Source organism: Carcharhinus amblyrhynchos, chromosome 11 (genome assembly GCF_965287045.1).
Source record: "Carcharhinus amblyrhynchos chromosome 11, sCarAmb.v2.hapA, whole genome shotgun sequence".
Lineage (NCBI taxonomy): Eukaryota > Metazoa > Chordata > Chondrichthyes > Carcharhiniformes > Carcharhinidae > Carcharhinus > Carcharhinus amblyrhynchos.
In genome coordinates, this window is record NC_137334.1 from 56,243,674 (window position 1) to 56,269,359 (window position 25,686).

Here is a 25,686-nt window from a genome sequence, read left to right on the forward strand (position 1 = left end):
TCTAACTCTCACAAATCCCATTCACCTGTCACTCTTGTGCTTACTGTTCTGTATTGGCTCCTTATCCATCGCTACCTTGAGGACATTCTCATTCTTGATTGAAAATCCCTTCAAGCCTAGCTTTTCCTGATTTCTGTAATCTCCACCTACCTTAGAACCTCGTGGGTACCTGCACTTCTGTGATTCTGGCCTTTTGTGCATCCCAGATATTAATCACTGAACCATGGGCAGTCATGCCTTCAGCTGTCGTTCACACCATAACCCTCTCCTGTTTTAAAATATTACCTCAGTTCAAGCTGTAGGTCACCTTCTAATATCTCCTTTTGTGGTTTGGTGTCAAATTTTGTTCGAACCTGCATATGAATACATGAATTACAGTCAGGAGTGGACCCCTAAAGCCTGCTCCACCACTTGGTAAGATCATGGCTGATCTGATTGTGGTTTCAACTCCAGAGTCCGCCTAACCTCCATAACCATTGACTCCCTTGTTAGTCAAGAATCTGTCCAACTCTGCCTTAAAAATATCCAACGATCCTGCCTCCACTGCTCTTCAGGGAAAAGAGTTCCAAAGACTCATGACCCTCTGAGGGAAAAAAATCTTCACATCTCTGTCTTAAATGAGAGATTCCTTATTTTTAAACTGTGTCCCTTAGTTCTAATTTCTCCCACAAGGGGAAACATCCTTTCAGTATCACCATGTAAAATATTGTCAGCATTTTTTGTGTTTCAATTACATCATCTCCCATTTTTCTAAACCCCAATGGATACAAACTTACTCTGCCCAACCTTTCCTTATGAGATAACTCCTCCCATCCCAGTGTATGTTGAATGAAACTTCTGTTTACTGCTTTGAATGCATTTATATCCTTTTTTAAATAAGGAGACTAAAATTATACACAGTATTCTAGATGAAATCTCACTAATGCCCTGTATAACTTAGCAAAGCATCTCCACAAATATATTCCATTCCCCTGCATTAAACAACAACTTTCCATTTGCCTCCCATTTACTTGCTGTGCTTGATTCATGTATCAGGACACCCAGATCCCTCTGGACCACAGTATTCAGCAATTACTCTCTATTTAAATAATGTGCTACTTTTCTATTTTTCCTGCCATAAATGAACAAGTTCACATTTTCACACATTATACTTCAACTGCTAAATGTTTCCCATTCACAACCCATCTTTGTCCCTTTGCAAGCTCCTTATGTCCTCTTTACGACTTAACTTTCCCATCTATTTTTGTGTCATCAGCAAATTTAGCAACCATACATTGGATCCCTTTGTCCAAGTCATTGATATAAATTGGTAATAGGTTGGACCCCCACCCACTCCTGTGGTCTCCTCTCATCACATGCCAGCCAGAAAATGATCTATTTATGCTTGCTCTGTTTCCAGTTGGCTAATCAATCCTCTACCCATGATAATATCACAAGCTCTTAATTTGCATAGCAATTGTAGCACATTGTCAAATGCCTTTTGGAAATTTCCTGAAAAAAACTCCCAATAAATTTCTCAGTCATAATTTTCTTCTGGAAAACCACGTTAACTCTGCTTGATTGCATTGAGATTATGAAGTGCCCCACTATAAACTCTTTATTAATAGATTCCAACCATCTCTCTTTAACACGTTAAGTTAACTGACCTGAAGTTTCCTGCATTTCGTCTCCATCCTTTCTTTAGAGGAGTACATTAGGTACTTTCCAATCAGATGAGATCTTCCCAGAATCTAGAGAATTGATCACGCTTCTTGTGAGATATTTTTGGACATATTCCATTATTAAAGGTTCTATTTAAATGCAAGGTGTTGTTGTACTCTATTACTTACTGCTCCACCAGCTAGGAGTACAAAAATAGATTGGTGATGAACATAAAGGAAACAGGGTTCTTTTTTTATAAACTCCTCAGTGAAAGAATAATTGAAGGAGTAATTATGCCTGCTGGGAATTAAGTATACTTCAGTGTGAGGGAATGTTGAGGTTGCTTAGTATCTACTTGATAGCAGTATTTATGGACAGAGATCACTTTAAAACTGTTGAAATACCTATGAAAGACATGGAAGAGGTATGGTCAGAGACAGCTATCCAATCAGACGGTGTCAAAAAAGGTACTGGAATTAAATATAGAAAATGACCAGGGATAGATGTACCTAAAGTACGAAATATAGCTTCGCAAGGAAAAAGAAAGCAGAAACAGGGTTCCGTTTGGAAATAGGAATTAAGCCAAAAATGTGCATGGTGATGAATGTTGCAATCCCAAATTATGCAATATCTCAATTGTGGGCCAACATCTCTGTCAAAAATATGAGATCAAATTGTTTTTAATTTGTTTTTTTAAAAAAATCATGGACTAATCAAGAATAGTTAACATGGATTTGTAGGGAAAGTCAGGCTTGTTTAATTGTTTAGAATTTTTTGCTGGGTCACCATGATTATGGGAATGCAATAGGTACTGAATGCACAGATTTCAGAAGGAGGCTTGTGAATTTAAAATACTTATGATAAAATTAAATATACTTAAATTTAAAGAGAATGCAGCTGTATGGAAAGAGGAGTAGCAAGGAGACAAAAAGCGGAGCGGTAATAACTCCATGTGTTCTTTGATTGTTGGACAGTGGTGTTCCCGTGGTTCTCTGCAACCTCTTCTTTCCCAATTGATACTAACTATGGAGGCAATTATGTGAGGCAGTGTTTTGGGTCAATGACCTTCCATCAGTCAGAACAATCTTTTATTAATTTCCCAGTATTCACAGTGTTTGCTCTTGGTGCAGGAGCATGGAAATCTCAGTGGAGAAAAAGTAAGAAACTAAAGAATGACATAAATCAATTGGCTGAATGGGCAGATAGCTCGCAAATACAGATAAATCTGAAGAAATACACTTTGGAATACGGAGCTATCAAAAAGAAACATACATGAAATTATAGGATTTATTAATAAAATGGAGAAAAATAGGGTTACGATATGGAATCGCAGAACGATATTAGCACGGAAGAAGCTCATGCAACCCCATTATGCCAGCTTTTTGGTTGAACTAGTAACTGGATGACAAAGTTGCCTTGTCATTCGTATTAAATCACTTGAAAAACTTGTGGCACTTGTTGCTGCAGAAAACAAGCTTGACAGTAAAGCTTAGAAAAAGGAGTCATTTTATGAGGAAGTATTCCTAGGAGATGCTCTTTCTTCTCCAGGTAAGAAGGTTGCATTGTGTTACTGTCATTGGACAAGTAATCCAGAAGCCCAGGTAATGTTCTGGCGAACAGGATTCAAATCCCACCATGCCAGATGGTAAAATTTGAATTCAATAAAAATTTGGGATTAAAAGTCTAATGATGACCATGAAACCACTGTTGATTGTTGCAAAAACCCATCTGGTTCACTCATCCTTTAGGGAGGGAAATCTGCCATCTTGGTCTGGCATACATGTGACTTCACACGTAGAGTAATGTGGTTGACTCTTAATTAAATGCCCTCCGAAATGGCCAAGCAAACCACACAGTTTGAGGGCAACTAAGGGTAGTCATTAAATGCTGACTCAGCCAGTGGTGCCCACATCCTCTGAACAACCAATAAAATGTCCCACGTGTAGAAAACATACAATGACATCGTTAAACGTCAGTTTCTTGGGGTCAATTCAAGCAAAAAACTAATGCTTACCAGTATTGTGTTTAAAATAAATTAGGGCATGTACTATTAATTAAAAACCAACTTCTCACTCCGCATACACTGTGGCAGGAAGGAGGAAGCCAAACTCATGATGTATATCATTCTCTCTCTTTCTCCCACCCTCCCCTCCCACTCTGCAGTTTCCAATTCAACACGAGCGCTGCTCCCATTACTTGTTCAGGACCATTTTATATTTTGAATGCAGCATCAATGTGCTGATAGTGGATAACTATGTCAGAACTTTCCAAGACGATACACAAATATACACATTTTGCCACTAACTAAATGTAACAGTACTGAAAGATTGTGGCCAAAAGTGTTCCAAATACATTGTAAATGCAATCTCATAAATATGCATGGTGATTAAATATCTTTTTTTTCAATTGCTTGCTAAATCGTTTCCCATCATAATGCCATGTCACCCAGTCAAATGATCTTGCTTCCCATCATGGTTTTCCTGGCTCAACTCAACAATGGTGTCCCTGCTTAAAGTGCTTTTATGTATCATAAAAGCTTTGGAACACTATGCAAATCGCTATTACTGAATAGTTGTCATCTTATATAAAGCAAGTATGCAATTTGTTTCCGTATCACATCAATGAATTGTACTTTTGTATTACTGTACATTGGGAATGCACCCAACATAATATTCGTTTTGTACAGGAAAATCCAGACCATACAGTTCTTTATATATTATCAAAAATGAAACTGGCATCAAGGTTCATACTGAAAAAGATCCTTGAGAAACTGTGGATGATAGGTACCTTAGTATTAGTACTCTGGACCCAACAAAATATCAAAACACTGAATACTATAGATGCTTGAAATCTGAAATAAGAACAGAAAATGTTGGAAATATCTAATGGGTCCAGCAGCATCTGTGAAGAGGAAACTAACATTTCAGGTCTGGGAACTGGGAAAAGTTAGAAATGTAAGGGGCAGGTGGGTAAAGGACTAAAGGAAGATCTGGAATAGGACAAAAAATGAAACTGTTCCCTTTGTCCTCACCTTTTACCCCAATAGCCTGTATTTAATAGATCACTTTATGCCACTTTTTCTCCTTTCTGCTCCTTTCAACATTCCAAAGGGACTGTTCCCTCTGTTGTAGCCTGGCCCACTTTGCAGCTACCCATACCACTCTGTCCCCTTCCCATAGCATCTTTCCATGCAAGAGCAGAAAAGGTAACACATTGCCTTTTTATCTCTTCTGTCCTCATTGTCCAAGACCTCAAATGCTCATATCAGTTGAAGCAGTGATTCATGTGCACTTCTTTCAACCTAGTTTATTGTTTTTATTGCTCACAGCTTGGTTTCCTCTATATCGAGAAAACCAAATGTGAATTGAGCGATAACATTGTGGAATACTTCTGTTTAGTCTGTAAGCATGACCCCAACCTTATGGTGAATTGTCATTTTAATTCTCCATCTTAGTCTCATGCTGACATCTCTGTCCTTTGCACCTATATTTTTCCAGTGAAGCTCCACCTACACTTCAGGAACAGCACCTCATCTTTCAGTTAGGCACTCTGGATTGAACATTCCAACAATTTCAGACCATATTTTCTACTTTATTTTGGTTCCTTTTCTTTTGCTGGTTTTGTGTTTTTCCTTATCCTTACTTTCAGTCAATGATGCACCTGCTTGAGGTACAACTTTTTATTTCTTGCCTCATCACTGTTCCCTTTGTTCCTGGAAGACTTAATTCTTCTGTCATTCAATCTCTGCTGTATTTCACCCCACCCTTTTGTCCTCGTACCACCCATCCCTTGCGCAAAGGCAATTGCGTTTCCAGCTTTTCCCAGTTCTGATGAAAGGTTACGGACGTGAAATATTAATTCTGTCCACAGATACTGCCTTACGTACTGAGTGTTTGCAGCATTTTCTATTTTTAACGAAAGATTCTTGCAATTTCTCATTTTGCACTTTGCATTTGCTATTCAGTTAAATTTGTGTCTTTTGTGCATTTGGCTCTGATACGAACCAAGAATTACGTCCTGGCACGCATTAGTGTTGCCAAATCTGGCTGGACCTATCCCAGGAGATGTTGGCAGAAGTGATGTCATGGAAAGCCAGAGGCGTGGCTTGAGGGGATTCTGAGCGATAACAAGAGAGGAAAACAACCCAACTTTAATTAAACGAACAAATTTTCAGTCAGGAGAATCATGATTGAAGTTTAGAGGAAAACTGAGCTGTCCTCATTCTTGGGGCTCGATGCATGAAATGATACTATGGTTTCAACAGGAATATTAATAGCTGCTGAAACTGAAGATTCCACCGTCCTTCCCCCCGCTCCCCCGACTTGCCATCTTTATTTTTAATGATATGAAGTGATCCAAACTCATGCCCATCACACTCAATTGACGCTGCTCATGCGTAATCTCTCAATGAAATGCAAACCGCATTAATCCAGTTGCAAACCACCAAAATCCCAGCCAACTGGGATCTGCCTGGCCTTTTCTTTCAGGTTAAGGTTTGAAATTATTTTGAGTGGTGCTGTACCTGATGTGATGTCACCACGTGACAATGCCTCTTGATGGGAGTTGTACACACTTTCCCTTCTTGGCTGTTATTAATGTTGGGTTATGGGACTGATATATTTTAAAAGGATATTTTAAATATCTCAGATTGCTTTCTTTGGCCACCAGGAGATTGATGTTGTTTCTGGTAAGCTCCCAGTCATTTCGGGAGGGTTAGCAACCCCTGGCCTGTATTTAAGAGATGTGTATAAATTTGTTCTGCCTTGGTTTTGTTCAAATTGCAGGGTTGTGAGTCACAGTGAGAGGACTGTCCTGAGTCTGTGTATGTGTGTGTGTGTGAGAGAGAGAGGCAAAATAGCTTTCAGGCCTTAATGTTAATCTGCAACTATCTGCCGTTGAGGAAGATTACATGAGAACCTGCGATAAGTCAGTAAATCAAAATGAAGGGATCTCTATTTGATCTTATGGTATATTGCCAGCTGTCTGTCCAATTGGAACTATTTTTTTCTAACAACATAATGGAGTAAAGATTCATCTGTCAAAGTGACCTGTGAAACTGAAAGCAAAAAATATCTGGAGTTTAAAAATAACTTGAAAACTTAACAGTTACTTGTTCGCAGTTTTCACAAATAACAAGAAGAAACATGGAATTCAATTCTCAAAGCAGCAGGACAATTCTAAAGATACTTTTCCTTGCACAGGTGCTTTATATTACTCAGAATTTGACTTATTCAGACATTGTAAAGCATGGTCATCAATAATATTTTTGCAGATGTTAACATCATGTATAAAGCACAAGTTTTCAGTGACTCATTAGATCTCTATTTGCGCATCTGTCTGTCTGCTCAGATGCTGAACAGGTACTACGTGCCTGGAGTGCACTACATCTATCCAAGTCTGAGATTACCTGAGTTTGCCATGTATTGTCACTTGCATAGCCTAGTCTCACACCAGTGCAGGCTCACCCAGGCAGGGCTTTGCCATTGAAAGCAACAGAAGTGAAGTGGCAAACCTGAAAGACTTGCAGCTGTTGGACTGGCTGCCAGTTTCAGGTAGAAGACATGGAGGACTGAAGATTACTGCAATGGCTAAAAAGACGGTTGTTAACAATTCTTCAGTCCTGATTTGTGGCCTGGCCTCTTTTTTCATTTGAGGGGGTTCAAGCATGACGCCCCTTGGGTCAATATTTGCAGTTGAAATGGCATTTGCTGTAATTTATGTGTAAATGGTTTTGGGCGAGGAGCAGATGCATGATTAAATACCAGAATCCATAATGTGTTGCTCAGTCGTTCACTTTGCAAAAGTGGAATTTTGCTGTCAGCCTCATATTTGACATGAGTTTTTTTTAATTCATGCAAGAGATGTGGGCTTTGCTGGCTAGATTAGTATTTATTGCCCATCATTAATTGCCCTTCAAAAGATAATGGTGAGTTGCCTTCTTGAGCCACTGCAGTCCATGTGGTGTATGTACACCCGTAGTGCTGTTAGCAAGGGAGTTCAAGAATTTTGACCCAGAAAAAGTGAAGTGACCGTCATATATTTCCAAATCAGGGTGGTGAGTGGCTAGGAGGGGAACTTCCAGATGGTGGTGTTCCAATGTTTCTGCTTCCCTTGTCCTTCTAAATGATAGTGGTTGTCATTTTGATAGGTGCTTTCCAAGGAGCCTTGGCATATGTTACTTGCCACTTGTCAAACCTGGATATAGTCCAGGTCTCGATGCATTTAGACATGGACAGCTTCAGTGTCTGAGGAGATGCAAAGGGTGCTTCGCAATCATCAACAAACATCCCCCATCTCTGACCTTACGATGGAAGGAAGGTCATTGGAGCAACTGAAAATAGTTGTGCCTAGGGCACTACTCTGAGGAACTCTTGCAATGATGGCCAGGAGTTGTGATGTCTGACCTCCAACAACCACCTTCTTTTGTTATAGGTATGACTCCAACCAGCAGAGAGTTTTCCCCCAGTGCCTACTGGCTGCAGTTTTGCTACGGCTTCTTGATGCCACACTTGGTCAAATGTGTCTTAATGTCAAGGACAATCACTCTCATCTTACCTCTTGTGTTCAGCTCTTTCATCCATGTTTGAACCAAGACTGTAATGAGGTCAGGAGTTAAGTGACCCTGGAAGAACCCAAACTGAGCATTGATGAGCAGGTTATTTCTAAGCAAGTGCTGCTTGATAGCACTGTTAATGACCCTTTCCATCACTTGACTGATGATCAAGAGTAGACTAATGGTGTAGTGATTGTTAGGTTGGTTTGTCTTTGCTTTTTGTGTACAGGATATACCTGGGCTGGGTTGATGCCAGTGTTGTAGTTGTATTAGAATAGCTTGGCTAAGGAAATGGCTAATTCTGCAGCACAACTCTTAGTACTGTTGCGGGAATGTTGAGAGGACCCATAGTCTTTGTAGTATCCAGTATTTTCAGTCATTTCTTGTTATCACATGGAGTTAATTAAATTGATTGAAGACTGGAACTGCTGGGGATCTCCAAAGAAGGCTGAGCTAGATCATCCATTAGCACTTCTGGCTGAAGATTGTAGGAAATATGTCAGCTTTATCCTTTGCACTGGGATAATTGTGGAACCTCCTGTTCTAATGAGTTGTTTCGTCTTCCATCACTATTCACAGCTAGATGTGATAGGACTGCAGAGTTCAGATCTGATCTGTTGGTTGTGGATTTACTTAGCTCTGTTTATCACTTGTTGCTTATGCGGTTTGGCATGCAAGTAGCACGGTGTTGGAGCATCACCAGGCTGACACCTCATTTTTAGATACACGTGGTTCTGCCCCTGGCATGTCATCCTGCACTTTTCAGTGAACCAGGATTGATCCCCTGGCTTGGTGGTAATGTCAAAGTGGGTGATATACTGGGCCATGAGTTTACAGATTGTGGTTGAATACAATTCTCTGTTGCTGATGGCCCACAGAACCTCATGTTCTTGAGTTACCAGATAGGTTTTGAACACATCAATTTAGCATGATGGGAATGCCACACAACACAATGGAGCACATCCCCAATCAGAAGAGGGGACATCATTCACAAGGACTGTAAGATGGTCACTCCTACTGATATTGTCATGGACAGATGCATGTATGGCACACAGGTTGGTGAGCTTGAGGTTAGATATGTTTTTTTCCTCTTATTGGTTTCCTTACTACCTGTCACAGATCCAGTCAAGCAGCTATGTCTTTTACCAACCCAACTGGGTGAGTCCTCGTGGTACTATTGAGCAATTCTTGGTGATGGACATTGAAGCCCCCAGCCAGAGTATATTCTCTGCCTTTGCCACCCTCAATACTTCCTCCAAATGGTTATTCAACATGGAAGAGTACTGATTCATCAGCTGAGAGGGGTGCGGTATGTGGTAATGAGCAGGAGGATTCCTTGATGCCATGAGACTTCAGAGAAACTATGTTCCACGGTGCCATTTGCCACTTCTGCTGGATCTGTCCTGCCGGTGGGACGTACCCAGGGATGCTGATGGAATGTGTCTGGATCATTGTCTGTAAGGTACAATTTCATGAGGATGACCATATCAGGCAGTTGTTTGACTAATCTGTGGGACGGCCCTCCCAATTTTAGCATTAACCTCCAAATATTAGTAATGAGGAATTTGACCCTCTAAAAATTTGAAACAACAATTGAGTGGCTATCTCAGAAGGTAGTTAAGAGTTAACCACACTTGCTGTGAGTATGGAGTCACATGTAGGCCAGACCAGGTAAGAACAACAGATTTCTTAGGACCTTAGTGAACCAGTTGGGTTTTTATTACAATTGACAATGGCTTCAAGATCATTATTACACTTTTAATTCTAGATATTTTATTGAATTCAAATTTCACCCCCTGCATTATGCTGGGTTTCTGGTCCAGTGACAATGCCACTGAGCCACCAGTTCCCTTTATTGAATATCATGGAGTTGCATTACTTAAGCAGTTAATATGTTGCACATATTTTGGGCTAGTACTTATCAGTTAGTAGCTTTAACATGTTCTGTCGAAGCTGTGTATGTATGTAACTATTAATCGCAAGCATGCTTTTTGTATTTCAGATATTTTAAATTCGTAATATTGATTTGGAAAATATGGATAAAAATAATGCTGGAGAACAGCTCAACAGGGCATTTGAAGCTTATCGTCAGGCATGCATGGAGAGAGACAACATCAAGAAAACATTAGAACAAAAGGTATATTGTCTGACAATTATTGTAAATAATGGAGAACTAAATTGTTTATAAAGGATGCACATTTCACTGAAAGCTCATCTATCTATAGTACTTGCTATGTTTCTGATTTTTATTTTCTTATCCATCATCTTTTCAACGTAATGAAACTTTTCAAGTCCTAAAAAGAAGTATAAACAAATTAAAAATAACATAATTTAGTTGTTTCATAAAATAATTCTATAAATAAGAGTTTAAGCAAATTAAATTACATAATTTAAAGTTAGTTTACTGTCAAATATTTCTAAATAGCCTTTTTCGCACCTTTTATTTCCTTCTGTTTGAAAGACAAGGCACCTCCCAAAAGCCTTGGTATGGACTTGAAATATGTGGCCATCAGTCATCATTCTAAGCATGTGTAGTGTATTGATAATCTGTTTGTTCGGCTAAACTGACGGAAGATTTTCTTTGGTGTGCGGGGAGGTGCTGGGTCTGGGAATTGTGATTGTTGGGCAGTGTATTGGAGGGTGGGGGGATGGCGTTTTGTATAAAGTCTTCTGATTTAACACCTGCTATTGTCACTTTTGTGTTCTTTGAGTTGCAGAAAGTCAAGCTAAACAGACAAGAAAGTATTTAGTTTGGTTTTCCAAAACGTTTGAAACCTGTTAATTATTTTACCGATTTTTTTTTAGTAGAAAGATTAATTGGTTATTATTACTTACACCTATGTTCACGAGAGAGAGAAGGTGCCACACACCTGATGAAAGAACACTGTTTCCAAAAGCTTGTGGAATCACTATCAAATAAATTGGTTGGACTTTAACCTGGTGTTGTGAGACTTCTTACCATGAGAGAGAAAGCAACTGATGTATTGTTTTGTTCACATTTGAAATTGAAAAAAAGAAAAGCTAAGCAAGTCTCTCTAAAAACGGGAAGCAGATTGGAAGGGGGTGGAGGAGAGAAATTGAGTGAGGAAGAGATCTGACCTATCTCCACTGAGGTAGTTACTTGGAATTGAGGAAGACAATTATAAAACTGAGGGGTGAGCTGGTGCCTTTAATGCAAAGGGAAGCATACTGTGTTTGAGAGGGTAGTTCAGAGACGAAGAGATACCACCAATGATTGGCATGAACGGTTGATGGGAAGATGCAGTGAGGTATGTGCTGGGAGTGAGAGGTTAAGAGAATGAATGAAGGAACAGAAAAAGAGCTGCTGACAGCCACATTGCCCATCGTCCCTTGTCTCTGCCCGCAACTCCAGTTCAGCCTGCAACTTTTGTTAACTCATTTCCCTGTTAAGCCACACTGCTGCTCATCATTGTTCAGCTGAAAGTGAAGAGAGAAATCTGAGGAAAAGTTTGACAGCGAGATGCAGAAGAGGTAAGGCAGAAGAAAGCCAACAGAGTGGTGAATTTTCTGACTTGTGTGTAATGCCACACAAGATAGAGACTATTACTCCAGCTATTAAATGGATTTAATTCCAGAAACAGAAAGGAATAGTTTGAGACAGTGCAGAATGGGTTTACTGTGCTCAATATTTTTAAACACAAGTGAGAACAATCTGACAAGCCGGTGAGTTTGTTAACTTGCAAATTTTGCTGTCCACAGTTGCCGCATGGAGCTTAATCAGATGTTATTTACTGCTGGATCATTTGGAGTTCTTGTTTATTTAATAGCTGTATTTGATCAGTTCAGTGTATCTGTCACTGTTGAACTCTTGCATTTCTCTTTCCCTGATTCATTATTACCTCTGTGTCTGTGCCCTTTTTCTTCTCTTTCATCTTAGGCAGAACATGGAAATTGTGGCTTGCAGTCAATGTACCACATTTTAACCTTCTTTTCCATTTGTCCTTCATATATTCTATATCATTTATTATGGACAGAGAGGAAAGATAAACCCCCAATTTCTTTCCGTACTGTCTGTAATTAGTGTGCTTTGGGAAGGGATGTGTGTTCGTGTGCCTGACTGTATGTATGCCTGCCCAACCACGTGTACGCATGCATGTGCATGTAGTGAAAGATGTCTGCACCACCCTTGACCCGCAGCCTGAAGACGTGCAGATACCCAGAGGTGCATGGCAGGATTATTGCATGACTCCCTTAATGAGATGAATTGTCAGTAGATTGTGTGGTCTCCTCACCGAGATGTTGGGAGCGATCTTACCAAAAAAATTGTGCCAAACGGGTGTGAAAAACAGGAGAAATTAATGCTTTTTTTAGGCGACTTAAATATCAAATCTTACCGCTGGCAAAAAAACCTGACAAACTTGAAATTTGCCAGTAGGGGAATGGGTGGGGCCTAAATCGCCCACAATAGCACTAGAGGGCGCAGTTGTGCACATGCAAGTTTCTGTGCTCTGAGAGCAGAGACCTGTCAGTGCCTCTGATGTAATAGCCAGCCTTGTGGCATCGCATCCACCCTCCCCCCAACCCACAATAGCACACTACTGTGGTGCTCCATGGCTGTTCATGGCCTTCTCCCACCCTGCCCTGAACAATCATGCCAGTTCTACTGGCGAGGCCAACATGTCTGGTCCCCCTTGATGGAGGACCATACATGATCCTTGCCAGAGGGTACATTCTCCAGTGAGGCCACAGAAGCATGTGATTCTGGACGATTCTGTTCTGGGCTCAGTAATTCCATTCAAATTACATTTAAGGTAGATTAAAATATAATTGCGCTGGAAATAATGCAATACCTGTAGGATCACGAGATAAGAGAAATTGGGCTATCATACTGGCTTTGTCCATCAGCAAGCCGGGTCCATCAGCTAGCAGGGAGCAATGGTAACTACTGACGTTTATGGTGATGGACTTTTTGATAGAAAAGGAATTTGGCTGAAAGTGTTCACAGCATCCAGGTTTTTGAAGGCAAAGATGAAATAGCCTTTTTATTGCTGCTGTTCTGCAACTTTTGATGTTCTTTGCAGACTGCCCTAAAATCCTCTTTTTCAAATGTGACCTACATGGTTGCCCACCACATGGTCCTTCACAGCTCTGTCTGGAAGACAGTTCGGATGATTTTCAGAATATGGATATTCTGCAATGTCCCTTTTCCTCTATCGAAATAGTGCGGCAGTCCTTTCTGGAAATCCATAGACTGAAAGTCATAAGCGTCCATCCTTTGCAACACTATAGTGTCCATCTTAAGAAGTAAAAGTCAGTCCCAGAAATTTTCTTTGAAATACAGTCCCTATTAAAAGTTATAAATAGGACTTGACTTCATTGGGCATGACGTCTTTAGATTCCCAACAGTCCCTCCTGTTGACTTCAGCTCCTCCCCTTTATTCTCTTGTTCCTTTGAATTATTCACTCAATTCTTGGAACCTTTCCTCTTCTTCATTCCCCTGTGTGATGCAAGCAGTTGGAGGGCTTGCAGTAGTGTGGTTCAAGAGCCACATGGCAGGGAATGGGTGTAACATCTGATGGCGTGCAAGGTCCTCAATAGCAAAAAGGAGAACAATGGTACGAAGGTGTACAATGATTTGTTGGGTTATGTGGTTCAGTTTTTGGAATATGTTGGAGTGACTGGTGGGAGTATGAAATTCTAGACAGCAGGAGATGATGCAGTGATCAGAGGTGGTTTGCGGTCTAAGCTGATGCAGGTGGGTTGTGTAGTTTCTCACAGTAGATTCACAAACTCTGATGACGAATTCCACACCTGATTCTTGCAGGAGTTAGGTTACTGGTGAGAATAGAAATTGACTTCTAAATTTTTTAAACTCTTTAAAATAAAGGTCAAAAATTCTGCATTGCAAAAACATTTGAACGTTAAGAAACTTAAGGCCCTTTGATAGCAACAATTGTTACAGGGATCAAGAGGCTGACAGAAGTCAACCTTGGGCAAAATGGTATTGTGACCATAGCACCACAAAGCTTGCATGTGGAAGTTGAAGAATATAAGCAAAGGTGAATAAAATCAATGGGCAAGTTCAAATCTGACGGAAAAACATGAATGGAAGTAACCAAATGCACAATCGTGACAAGGAATGTTGTTTGAATTTTGTACTACAAGCAAAGATTTTAATATTTCCATTAATTTCTACTTTCAATGTTCAAGTCAGAGGATGTGCAGTTTTGATGAGGACAATATGAATATGTCATAAAGCATAATGAACATAAAACATAGAACAGTACAGCACAGTACAGGCCCTTCGGTCCTCGATGTTATGTCCAAACCCAAGATCAAGCTATCCCTTGTTCTGGTGTGCTCCATGTGCCTATCCAACAACCGCTTGGAAGTTCCTAAAGTATCCGACTCCGCTATCATAGCAGGCAGCGCATTCCACACCTCAACCACTCTCTGAGGAAAGAATCTACCTCGGACATCCCTCCTATATCTCGCACCATGAACCTTAAAGTTATTCCCCCCTAGTAAGAGTTACATCCACCCGAGGAAATAGTCTCTGCACGTCCACTCTATCAATCCCTCTCATCATCTTATAAACCTCTATTAAGTCGCCTCTCATCGTCCTCCACTCTAAAAAAGAAAAGCCCCAGCTCCCTCAACCTTCCCTCATAAGACCTACCCTCCAAACCAGGCAGCATCCTGGTAAATCTCTGCACTCACTCCAATGCTTCCACATCTTTCTTATAGTGAGGTGACCAGAACTGCACACAGTATTCCAAACGTGGTCTCACCAAGGTCCTTTATAGTTGCAGCATAACCCCACGGCTTTTAAACTCAAACCCCCTGTTAAGGCTATGCACCTAAAAACCCTTTAAGGCTTTTGAAAAGATCAGTCTCAATATGTGGCAATGCTGGCAAGACTGGCATTTAGTACTAAACATGCAGCATTTATTACCAGTCATTAATTGCTTTGAAAATGGGAAGATACAACTGAGTGACTTCCTAGGCCACTTGAAACATTGCTGATAACACGTAGGATGTGTTGAGCAATAACAACAGAACTCTTTCCCCCCAAAAGAATTCCAGCAGCTTTATGACCACTTGTATAAATACTCAGCCTTTGTTTTAGATTTATTTTTAAAACTGAATTCAAATTAGCAAAATGCCATGCTGGGGTTTAAACTCTCATTCTCTGGGTTTTGTTCAGGCCTTTAGCTTAGCTGTCCAGTGACATAATCCCAATGCAACTATGCCCAGGATAAAATCAAATTGAGATGAGGGCAGGATTTTCCGGCTGTGCTTGCCCCAAGGCTGGAAGTTCCCGCCCGAGGTCAACAGACCTTTGCATGGTGCACCCCTGCCTGCTACGATTCCCATGGCAGGAGAGATAGGAGAATTCCACCTGCTATCTTCAGGTTAAATGTTTCTCAGGGTGAAGATCAGTCTGGTTTTGTGCTAAGTTCAGTTAATAGCCTGTACATATTTTGGTTCTGCCTTTTTGTTGTTCTTCAGGAGTTTTTTTATGTCCTAAATAATTGCCTTTGTTTATTTTTTGTGAGTTTTGTTCCGTGTATGACATCACTGAGTTTTACCATATATAGGACATTGTTATTTTAGACAAAATGTAGGTAATGATTATTGCATGCATTTTGTTTTTGTTCAAATACAGATTTGTGCTTTGGAGCAAGAACTGGCAACACTAAAAAATACCATTGAAAAATTGCAATTACAGTCTGTCTCTGCCACCCCCAGAGGTAAGCCATGCCTGCCAAGTGAAGAGAAAAATATTTTCTCCTTTCTTTTTTCTCTTCTTTATTAGTTAAGTAACTCATTACACGGCATGTTCACCAATACATTTCACATTTTGAGCAATGACCCCATTTTAGTATTCAGATTCTTTGCAGCGTTAAGCTGTTACGTTGCTTTGGTCTTTTACTCAACCGTGCTTTTTCATTGTTTCTCGACTGTATTTTCCTTCAATATTCTTGTTATTAATTGATGTTTATGTTTTCCTTTTCCTTTTCCTTCTTTGTTTCCTCCTCACTGCATGTGTCAAAAAAAAACTGTTTTTGTTTGATATTACTAACAGTAACAGGTCTTGTTCAAATTCATTTTACAGCTTTTGGCACAGATTTCCGGTTGAAGTTTTGCTCCCATAATTGGGAAGCAGATGGAATGAAATACTACTACCTTCATTGTATTTCCAATTTTGCGGATAACAAATATTGCTTCACTGAGATACCATCTGCCAGCTTTATGAATTCTTGGATGAATTGCTTTCACCTTGTATATTGCCTTTTGATAAAGTTGCTTCTGTGATAGAACAGTTCAAAATGGTTTTTTTCCAACACTTATTTTTACTCTTTTATCAAAATGTTCTGGCAAATTTCACCTCCTTGCCAATTGTGTATTGGTGGGGTAGAATTTTAAACCCCAGTATTTGATTGTGGTTTGATTAAAATGTTGAAGAATGCAAAACTGCCTCCAGCATGACTATTTGTGGTTCTAATGAGACAAGTTTGGAGGTGGGCAGCTAACCTCTCCCCAGGCCAGTCCGTGATTTAAACATTTTAATAAAGCAGCATGTTTCAAATTTTACCAGGCTTTTTGATGTAATGCTGTTGTGCTAGGTCTCCCAGAGTTGGGGAAGCCTGGCAGTGCAGGGAGGTGTGAAAGGCTAGATCCAGTTGATAAGTGCCTTTCTGGTACTGCTTGTGGTCCAGGGAGAGCAGGAGAATTCCCGCCAACTCTCCTGCTCCATCGTGCTTCCCACTCTGCAATTGGCTGTTCCCATCCCTTCTCTGCCACTGGAGATTGACTGACCCGCTCCTCCCATAATTGGATCCCTTTGTTAAATTTGAAATGACTTCTAAGTTAGTGGCTTTTTGGGTTTCCTGGCCACTGAGACTTCTCCCTGCAAATATTAGGGCAGGAGTGTTTTGCTTTTGTTATTGAATACAATCTGCAGTGTTTGAATTTTTCACCTAATCTACTGATTTGGAGAAATTATAATGGGATTAGATGTTTGTTGGGTGATGGGACCTGCTGGAAGAATTCTAACATATTACTTATTATTGGTGTGAACTGCAGTCATTTATTTAACCACCATTGTTTGAGGTTACAGCACAGAAAGAGACCATTTGGCCCATTTTGGCAATGTGGTTGTCCTATCACAGCAACTTGGCTAGTCCTCTCTCCCTGCTTTACACCATGTTCCTGCAATTTTCTTTCTCCTCAGATAATTATCCAATACCCTTTGTAACGCCACAATTGAATCTACCTTTACCACATCCGGTGAGCTTCAGATTCTAACCACCTGCTGCATAAAAAAAAATCTTCCTCAGTGCCTTTCTAGTTTTTTTGCCTTTCACCTTAAAGCAGGATTTTCTGGTACTGATCCTTCCACCAGTGGAAACAGTTGATGCTTCCACCAGTCAGAACAGTTTCTCCCTGTTTCTACTTTGTCCAGTTCCTCATGATTCTAAGTACCTCCATCAAATATCTTCTCAGCCAGCTGCCTTTTCTTTAAGGAGAATATCCTAGCCCCTCTAATCAATCCTTTTAACTGAAGTCCCTCATCCTTGGACCCATATGTTATAACTATTTATTGAGGGTTTATTTTTCCTGTGTTATTGAATACTGAATCAAACATTTTCCCCATAATTCCTCTTTCAATTTAAACGCTATACTTTGCAAATGTTTTTCCAATGTGCTGGAACAACAGTTAAAATAAGAAACTTCAGAGTGTGTTCAACATGCAGGATATGGATGTCGGTCTCTCACATATGATAGATGCACAGAACAAGCCTTCCAAAATTATTTTCTTTTGTAGCACTAATTAGGATGCATATAAGATTAATAATCGGAAATTGATGGAATACAGTTGAAGGGTGTCCATAATTGAAATCCTTTGGTGAGATAATATTGACATAAGAAGAGTGGATGATGATGAATTAAAATGGCAAGCAACCGGAAGATTGAGGTCAGGCAGTGTGGATTGATGTGATGTGTTACCTCAAAGTGACGTAAGGGGAAGTGGTGGCATCATATTAATAATCCAGAGACCCAGGGTAATGCTCTGGGGACCTAGGTTTGAATCCTATCAAGGCAGATGGTGAAATTTTAATTCAATAAAAATCTGGAATTGAAAGTCTAATGATGACCATGAAATCATTACTGATTGTCATAAAAACCCATCTCATTCACTAATATTCCTTAAAGAACAATGTCTGGCTTACAAGTGACTCCAGACTCAGAGCTATGTGGTTGACTCTTAAAATAACTTTGGAAATGGCCTAACAGTTCAAGGGGCAATAAATGCTGACCCAGCCAGCAAAGCCAACATCCTCTGAATAAAGAAGTCTTCTTTTGGTCTCCCCAGATTATAGGGAGGCTGCATTGTGAGCAGTGAATGCAATATACTAAATTGAAAGAAGTACAAGTGAAGTTCATGTGGAAGGAGTGTTTGGGGCCTTGGGCAATGAGGAGAAAGGAGGTAAAAAGGCAATTATTTACACTTCCTGTGGTTGCATTGGAAGGTACCTGCAAAGGGATGAGGCACTGGGGGAGATGGAGGAGAGTATCAGGGTGCTGTGGAAGGAGTGGTCCTTTCATAAGAAAGGGTAAAGTGTGTTTGGCTCACAGAAGTGATCAGTTTAAGCTGTTGGAGAAATTTTCGTGCTCGTCAAAGCTGCTCAATGTGATCTCTTTCTCTGATAACGTGAGAGGTAAGGTCAGTTAAGATTGAGCAGCATCAGAACCCTGTGAGTTCTGCAGTGGGATCAAACACGCTTGTGTTTTGGCATGGAAATTCTTTGACATGTTCTTCACTGTTGTTTTCATATGCCTTTAGTTGAATGAGAGTGTCTACTCAAATACCAGAAATGACAAAGCTGTCAGCCTTGCTTGCCTGAGATCCAAGACAAAAATGTTTCAAATCCTCATCAGAGAGCTGCTATGTGCTGACTATGTTGCATCAGTATTGACTACCGAAGAATACCTTCAGTGAAAATGGACAGACTCTCTCACTTATAGTTTGGTTTGAAAATCAGCAGCAGGAAGACAAATGTTATGGCTCAGGGATGTTGCCATACCACCATCTTTTGGCATTGACAATGTGACACTCGAGACTGTTGACAGCTTCCCATATTTAGGCCCCACAATCACCCAGCAGTCTGTCACTTGATGCTGTCTGAAATCAACACATGTTGCAAGGGATTGTTCTGTTTTGATGAAGCTGAGTAACAGTGTGTGAAACAGCAGCAACCTGATTGAAAACACCAAACTTGCTGTTTAGCAAGCCTGCATCCTCGGCGCATTTCACAATGTGGTGAGACCTGGGCAACATATGCTAAGCAAGAGAAAAGGCTGAACTCTTTCACCTTTACAGTTTGAGATATGTCCTTGGCGTCTCCAGGCAGAGCAAAGTCACCATCTTGGAGGTCCAGGAACTTGCTGATTCCGTCACATACACTCAGTACTAAGCCAACTCATCTGTGCTGACTTGGCCACATTCATCAAGGGATGATGGCCATATACCATGTAAGGTGAATAGGCCACTGGTTCATGACTTCCTGGGTCTCCCACCTCAGCTACAAGGACATTTGCAAGTGAGGTATGAATATGGTGGATATTTGACATTGACAACTGATGTCCGTGACCTCTGAAGACCAATTGTTTGGAAGAGCATTTGAAGACACCAGCAGAAACAAAAAGCTCAGCTGGCTTGGAAGATGATCCAGATAAATCACGCACCTTGGCCATTTTCTTTCTCTGCAGCAAATGCAGTAGAGATCGCCATGTTCCAGTGGAGCTACGTCAGATGATGTTGACCACCTCTGTATAAACCACTGTTTTACAAGATGAAAGGCTGCCACTAATCTCTATAGGGAATAGGACACACTTAGTGTTGTGCAGAAGGAGGAAAAATATCATCAATGAAGAGAGGAATTGAATTCCCTGAAATAGGAACATGTAATCTGCTTATTGACATAGAGCACCAGTGCTTCATTGTCAGGCAACAGATTGATTTACAACAATAAATGATTCTTGATTCTCACTTTTGTGTTAACTTCTTTGGTTCTGAACTGTTTGCAGGCAATAACCCCGGACAAGGTCAGGTTCTGAACGCTCGGCCACAGATCAAAGAGAGTGACTTACCGAAAATGAGAAGAAATGAGCCACAGCATACGGTTGATCCATCAGATGAATTGAAAATAGCATTAGAGACAGAGAAATACTGTAAGGTAAAAAAACTCTGTATTTACAAATGACTTGAAGGATACCATCGCTCTTACATTTCAGTACAGTATCCCTTTCTCTCTTTCTGTATCACTAATTTTCTCTCTCATTTGCTTCTCCAGCATGGAGAGTTCATAACCAAATAGGCTCTATCCTTAGCCCATATTGACAAACATACACTTCCATAGCTGTCAGTGGCTGGCCTCACATTGGAACATCCAAAGCCAAAGGGCTTTACCAGTGCCTCAGCTGAGATGAGCTAACTTTACACTGACTAGGACTGAAACTGCATACCTCCCAAGACTATTCATGGGGTAAATTTGCTCAAGTCATTGATAGTTCCCTCATTTGTCCTCAGCTCCTTTTTATGTATTGGCCATTCACAATGCCACTACTTTTTCATTTCTTTACTCCTTTTGCCCCTTTTTGCATTTACCTCTCTCTCTGTTACCCTTTACAAACACCCTCTCCCTCTTCTACCCTTGGCAACCACTGTCTCTCCTCTCCACTTGCCTGCATTCTCAATCTTCTTTGCACATGTGTGTCTCTACGTCTCATACCCTTCCCCACCTTGTGTTTGCTTCCTTTCCATTTTTACGCACATGCTTATTCCTTTTTTTCTTTCTCACAAGCTTTCAGAGTGAGCAGTTTTTTGGCTCCGATTGAAATGAATGAAACTGCTATTTTAAAATATGTAGCTTTTGTTATTAGGGTGGGAACAGATTCAAAATGATAGTTCCCTTTGAGTTCCACATATTTTATCAACATGGGTCAATTCTGTTTGTTGGATTTGTCCAGTTTTCAATTTTTATACTGGATATTTTTCTTTGAAGAAGCAAACCAGAACCTAAACAACCTTTAACATAATCCTTCAGTTTATACTGACTGAAATATAGAGCAAGTGATAAACTCAGCAATCTTGCCTTTGTATTCTGGTTCATTAGACATACAATATGTCCTCATGTCATTGCCTTGATATTGATAAATGAAAAAATAAATTTTCTCAGCCTGTGATTTATGGTATATTACAACATTGAACCAGTAAGTGAACAGAATTAAATACAAACAGTACAACAATCCTAAATTTTATTTGTTTTCAAAATTCTAAGGCACTTACCAAGGTCCTCCTCCTGTGCTAACACTTCGAAAAGTTTTATTGTTTATGAATTGCTAAGAAGCCTGGTAAAAGTTCTAAAACAAATCCTTGAAAAATGTATGACTTACATAATGATTCAGTACTATGAAGTCTACAGCCCGTCTTGATGCTTCTATGGCAGAACAAAAACTTTAGAAGGACAAATGGCTGCCATTTAGATTTTGCTCTTCACTATCTTCCAGATTGGAGACACAGTTGCAGCAGATGGATAGGCTGGTGGACTATGTTTGGGGGAGACGTTGACAGAGGGATAATATCACTGGACCAGTAATCCAGAAGCCCAGGCTAATGGGAACATGGGTTCAATTCCCACCATGGCAGCTGGTGGAATTTAAATTCAATTGAAACATCTGGAATATAAAGCTAGTTTCAGTCATGGTAATCATGACAACCACATTGATTGTTGTAAAATCCCATTAGGTTCGTTAATGTTTTTTAGGGTAGAAAATCTGCTATCCTTAGGAGTGGGCAACAAATTGCCAATGGTATCCACATCCCATGGAAGAATAGAGGGGAAAAGAACTGTGTTTTCAAGGTGTCATTGATATTGTGCTGTTTACTTTCCCTAAGGTCAGTAAGAATCATGAGCCATTAGAGTGATGTGACACTATGGGATATGTGGCCCATCTCTCAGCATGGCAGCATGTTACCCCATAATCCAAAGGAGACAATACCCCACTTGAGGTAGAACTAGTATTTCATAAAGATTCATCATAACTCCATGTTTTTGTACACTATACCTCCATAAAGGTCAGGATCTCATTTTTTATTAACCATTTTTTCAACCTGAAAACCAATAAACCTCAAAATCTCACTGTTCTGCACCTTCTGCAGAATTGTACCCTTTACTTTATATTGCTTCTTGTTTTTCCTGCAAAAATGCATCACTTCACATTTTGCTGCATTAAATTTCATCTGCAACATATCCACCAATTCCATCAGTCTCTCTGACCTCTTGAAATCTATCATTATCCTTCACACAATTCACGTTACTTCTAAGATTTAGGTGATTTGCAGATTTTGAAATTGTACCCTGTGCATCCAAGACTAAGTCATGAATATAGATCAATGAAAGAAACGGTCTTAGTACTGATCCTTGTGGAGCCTCACTGTATACCTTCCTTCAGTTTGAAAAACTATTTCTGTTTCCAATCACTCAATCAACTTTCTATCCATGCTGTCACTCTCCCTTTTATTCTACGGGCCTCACCTATGCTGGTAAATCTATGAAATGACACTTTATTAAATGTATTTTGGAAGTTCATATATTTTGTACACCATATCAACCACAACCTCATCAACCGTCTCCAAGACTCAGTCAGGCTATTTTAACTCAATTCACCTTGAGAAAATCCATAATGGGTTTTCCTTAATTAATCTTAATGAGTATACTAAATTATATAGCCTTAATTTCTTATTAGAAATTTGAACAAACCTTTTCATTCCACACATAAGGAGCATGATCTGTTCCTTATCTGACACGTTGAAGTTAATTATTTGTCTGATAGAAACTTTGATATGGCATCATTCCTTGCACAAAACTGAAGTGATTACAACAAAAGATGCTGTTTCCTTTCCATAGAAGTAGGAATGAGCTTCATCTATATATGGGTACCAAGTACCATATCCGGGAAGCTTGGGACTGGATTTGGGAATTTACAGATTTTGGCTTCTAGCTCTAGCATGTATGGTGCACTTATAATACATGAAATAAAGAATAAAGGGATTTTATTTACTTGTATTACCTTATTGTTTGATTATTTAACTTCATTATTTTGAAGTACATCACAGCAGAAGAAATGTCTGGGTCAATAGCTGGTGTCCAGACATAGCCTGAGGAAGTTGAAGTTTGAGGCTCTGTTGTACCTCTTTTAAACATGCCATGAAGCTTAAATTTCAGATACGTGGGCCTTCAGGAACACCCCTTGTATTTTGTAGAACCCCCCACCCCCGCCAACTTACTGCTCTTTAATGACATTGTTCTCAATCCCATGAGTCAATTCCTCCTCAATGTTTATGCAGCTGTCAATAGGCACGTTTTCCTGTTCATCCAACCTTTTTCATTGTCATCATTATCACTTTCGTTCCCTTTATTCTTATTTGTGACTGTGTTGCATATTTCATTCTGAGTTGGAAGTGAACCTGAGTATATTTGTCACTATTCACAGTAGACTCAATAGCTTCTTCATGGTGACAGAACGTGACAAACTTTTGCATGCGCCAATAAGTCTTTTTTACCCCCCAGTCACACAAAACCACTGAAATCAGGTTCAATTTCATCTTCACAATTTAGCAATATGATAAATTGCCACACATTGTGCCATCAAAACATCTTGGAACACATTACTCCTGCCCTCGCAGCACTTGAGAGTGCATCTTTTACACTGAATTATTTTTGGAATTCCTTAAATCCCAAGTCTCTGTTACATGCAGTGAGCATTTTGCGCATCAGTTCAACCTTCTACCTTGCCTTGAATACCCATGGAATGATTTGGTCCATGGGCTGAATGAGGGATGTACAGTTGGGGGGAAAATAAACTCAGAAAACACTGGCTGGAATTTTACTACCTTGCTCAGGTGAGGCTCGTAAAATCCCACCCTGGGCTAATGGTGAATTCTGTTCTGTGAGCCTTGCCTGCCCAGGAATCAGTGGTAAAATTTGGGTAATTGTCTTTGATGAGGAGTTCTGCATTGGGTTGTGCAGCAGTTATCAAGGATTAGCATAATTTTGCAGCCCTGGGAAGACCAGCAAACTGAAAATGAGCTCTGGCTTCAAAGACAAAATAAAAGAACCAATGAAGGAAGATTTGTCTCATCATCCTTGCAGTCTGATTGGCCTGAAACAATGGAGAAAACACTGTCCCCTTGGAAGACTGGGATTTTGGCTTTTGCCAATAACAAACAATTTATACCTTTGGCTACCTGCTAAATTTGAACATGTGGGTATAATAAGGCATTCCTTTAAATCCCATTGGTGCTGTTTCATCCACTATTACATCATTCTTTCGATGCATTTGGAACATCACTTTCTGCTTTGTACTGAATGACAAATCCGTTCTCTTGGTACTTCTGCCAGCCGCGGGACTTCCTGCTGGCTTCTTCAACATGAAGCCAGAGCTAATAAAGACTATAATTGTAGAGAGATGTCTGTTCAAGCAGTGTTCAAACTTTGTGTAATTGATGAGGGAATCAGTGGTGCCACCAAACAAAATATCAGTTTGAAGAATTTAGCATGCCTATTACAAGTTGCTACCACATGCACCATCACTGGGTGTAACCTGTTTTTGTGTCCTTCCAGATTTTGGGACACAAGATAAGGGTTCCAGTACCTGTCATGCCCTCAGGATGTCCAAAGTGCTTTATTGTCAGTTATGGCTTTTGCAATGTAGTCACTGTTGTAATATAAGACATGCATCAGCCAATTTGTACACAGCAAGTTCACAATAACAGCAATTACATAAATAGCAAATTATCGGTTTCTTGATGTTGATTGAAAATGTTCATCATGACATCTGGATAATTCCCCAGCTCTTCCTTGAATAGTGTGGAAGGATCTTATGACATCCACGCAGACAACATAGGGGCCATAGTTTAATGTCTGGGGACATACCTCCAATTTATTGAGGTTTTATCAGCATTGTACACTTGCTCTGATGTTAAACCATCTTCCAATATTATCGTGGAAAATTAATCCAATTATGCCTCTTCAGCTTGGTGGTCAACTGCAGCTTTTTCACCTCGTACTTTCATGAGATGTATACTATGGCATTTTAAAAATTTGTTATACCAACCTGTTGAATATTCATATTGGTGATATTAGACCTAACTCTTCATGGAATATTTTCATTTATGATAATGAAGCAGTCAAACTGATATTTTTCACTCCAACAATGCCTGATCCATTCCATTAACACTTTGTCAACATGGACAGTCTTTGACTGATGAGGTGTTTCTCTATGATCCATTAATTTGGCATATCACTGACAGTATAAAATTTACATAAGTTCTCCATTTGCCTCTTCAAATCATAAATGGTTTATTATACTAATACAATATTCTTCATTTAATCTTTTCACTGAGGCATCCTTCTTTCGATGCATTTGGAATCTCACTTTCTGCTTTGTAATGAATGAC

The 25,686-nt window shown here is 39.9% G+C and overlaps 1 protein-coding gene across 3 annotated transcripts in view; it reads left to right on the plus strand.

Annotated features, from left to right (window-relative positions):
* tank (TRAF family member-associated NFKB activator) overlaps positions 1 to 25,686 on the plus strand; it is a 79,273-nt gene that overhangs the window by 13,846 nt on the left and 39,741 nt on the right. For all 3 annotated transcript variants that reach the window (XM_080199155.1, XM_080199158.1, XM_080199156.1), the window contains exons 3-5: positions 10,197 to 10,331; positions 15,826 to 15,910; positions 20,253 to 20,401. In XM_080199155.1, coding sequence (XP_080055281.1) covers positions 10,230 to 10,331; positions 15,826 to 15,910; positions 20,253 to 20,401 — 336 coding nt within the window. In that variant the 5' untranslated portion in view covers positions 10,197 to 10,229. The remainder of the gene's footprint in view (positions 1 to 10,196; positions 10,332 to 15,825; positions 15,911 to 20,252; positions 20,402 to 25,686) is intronic.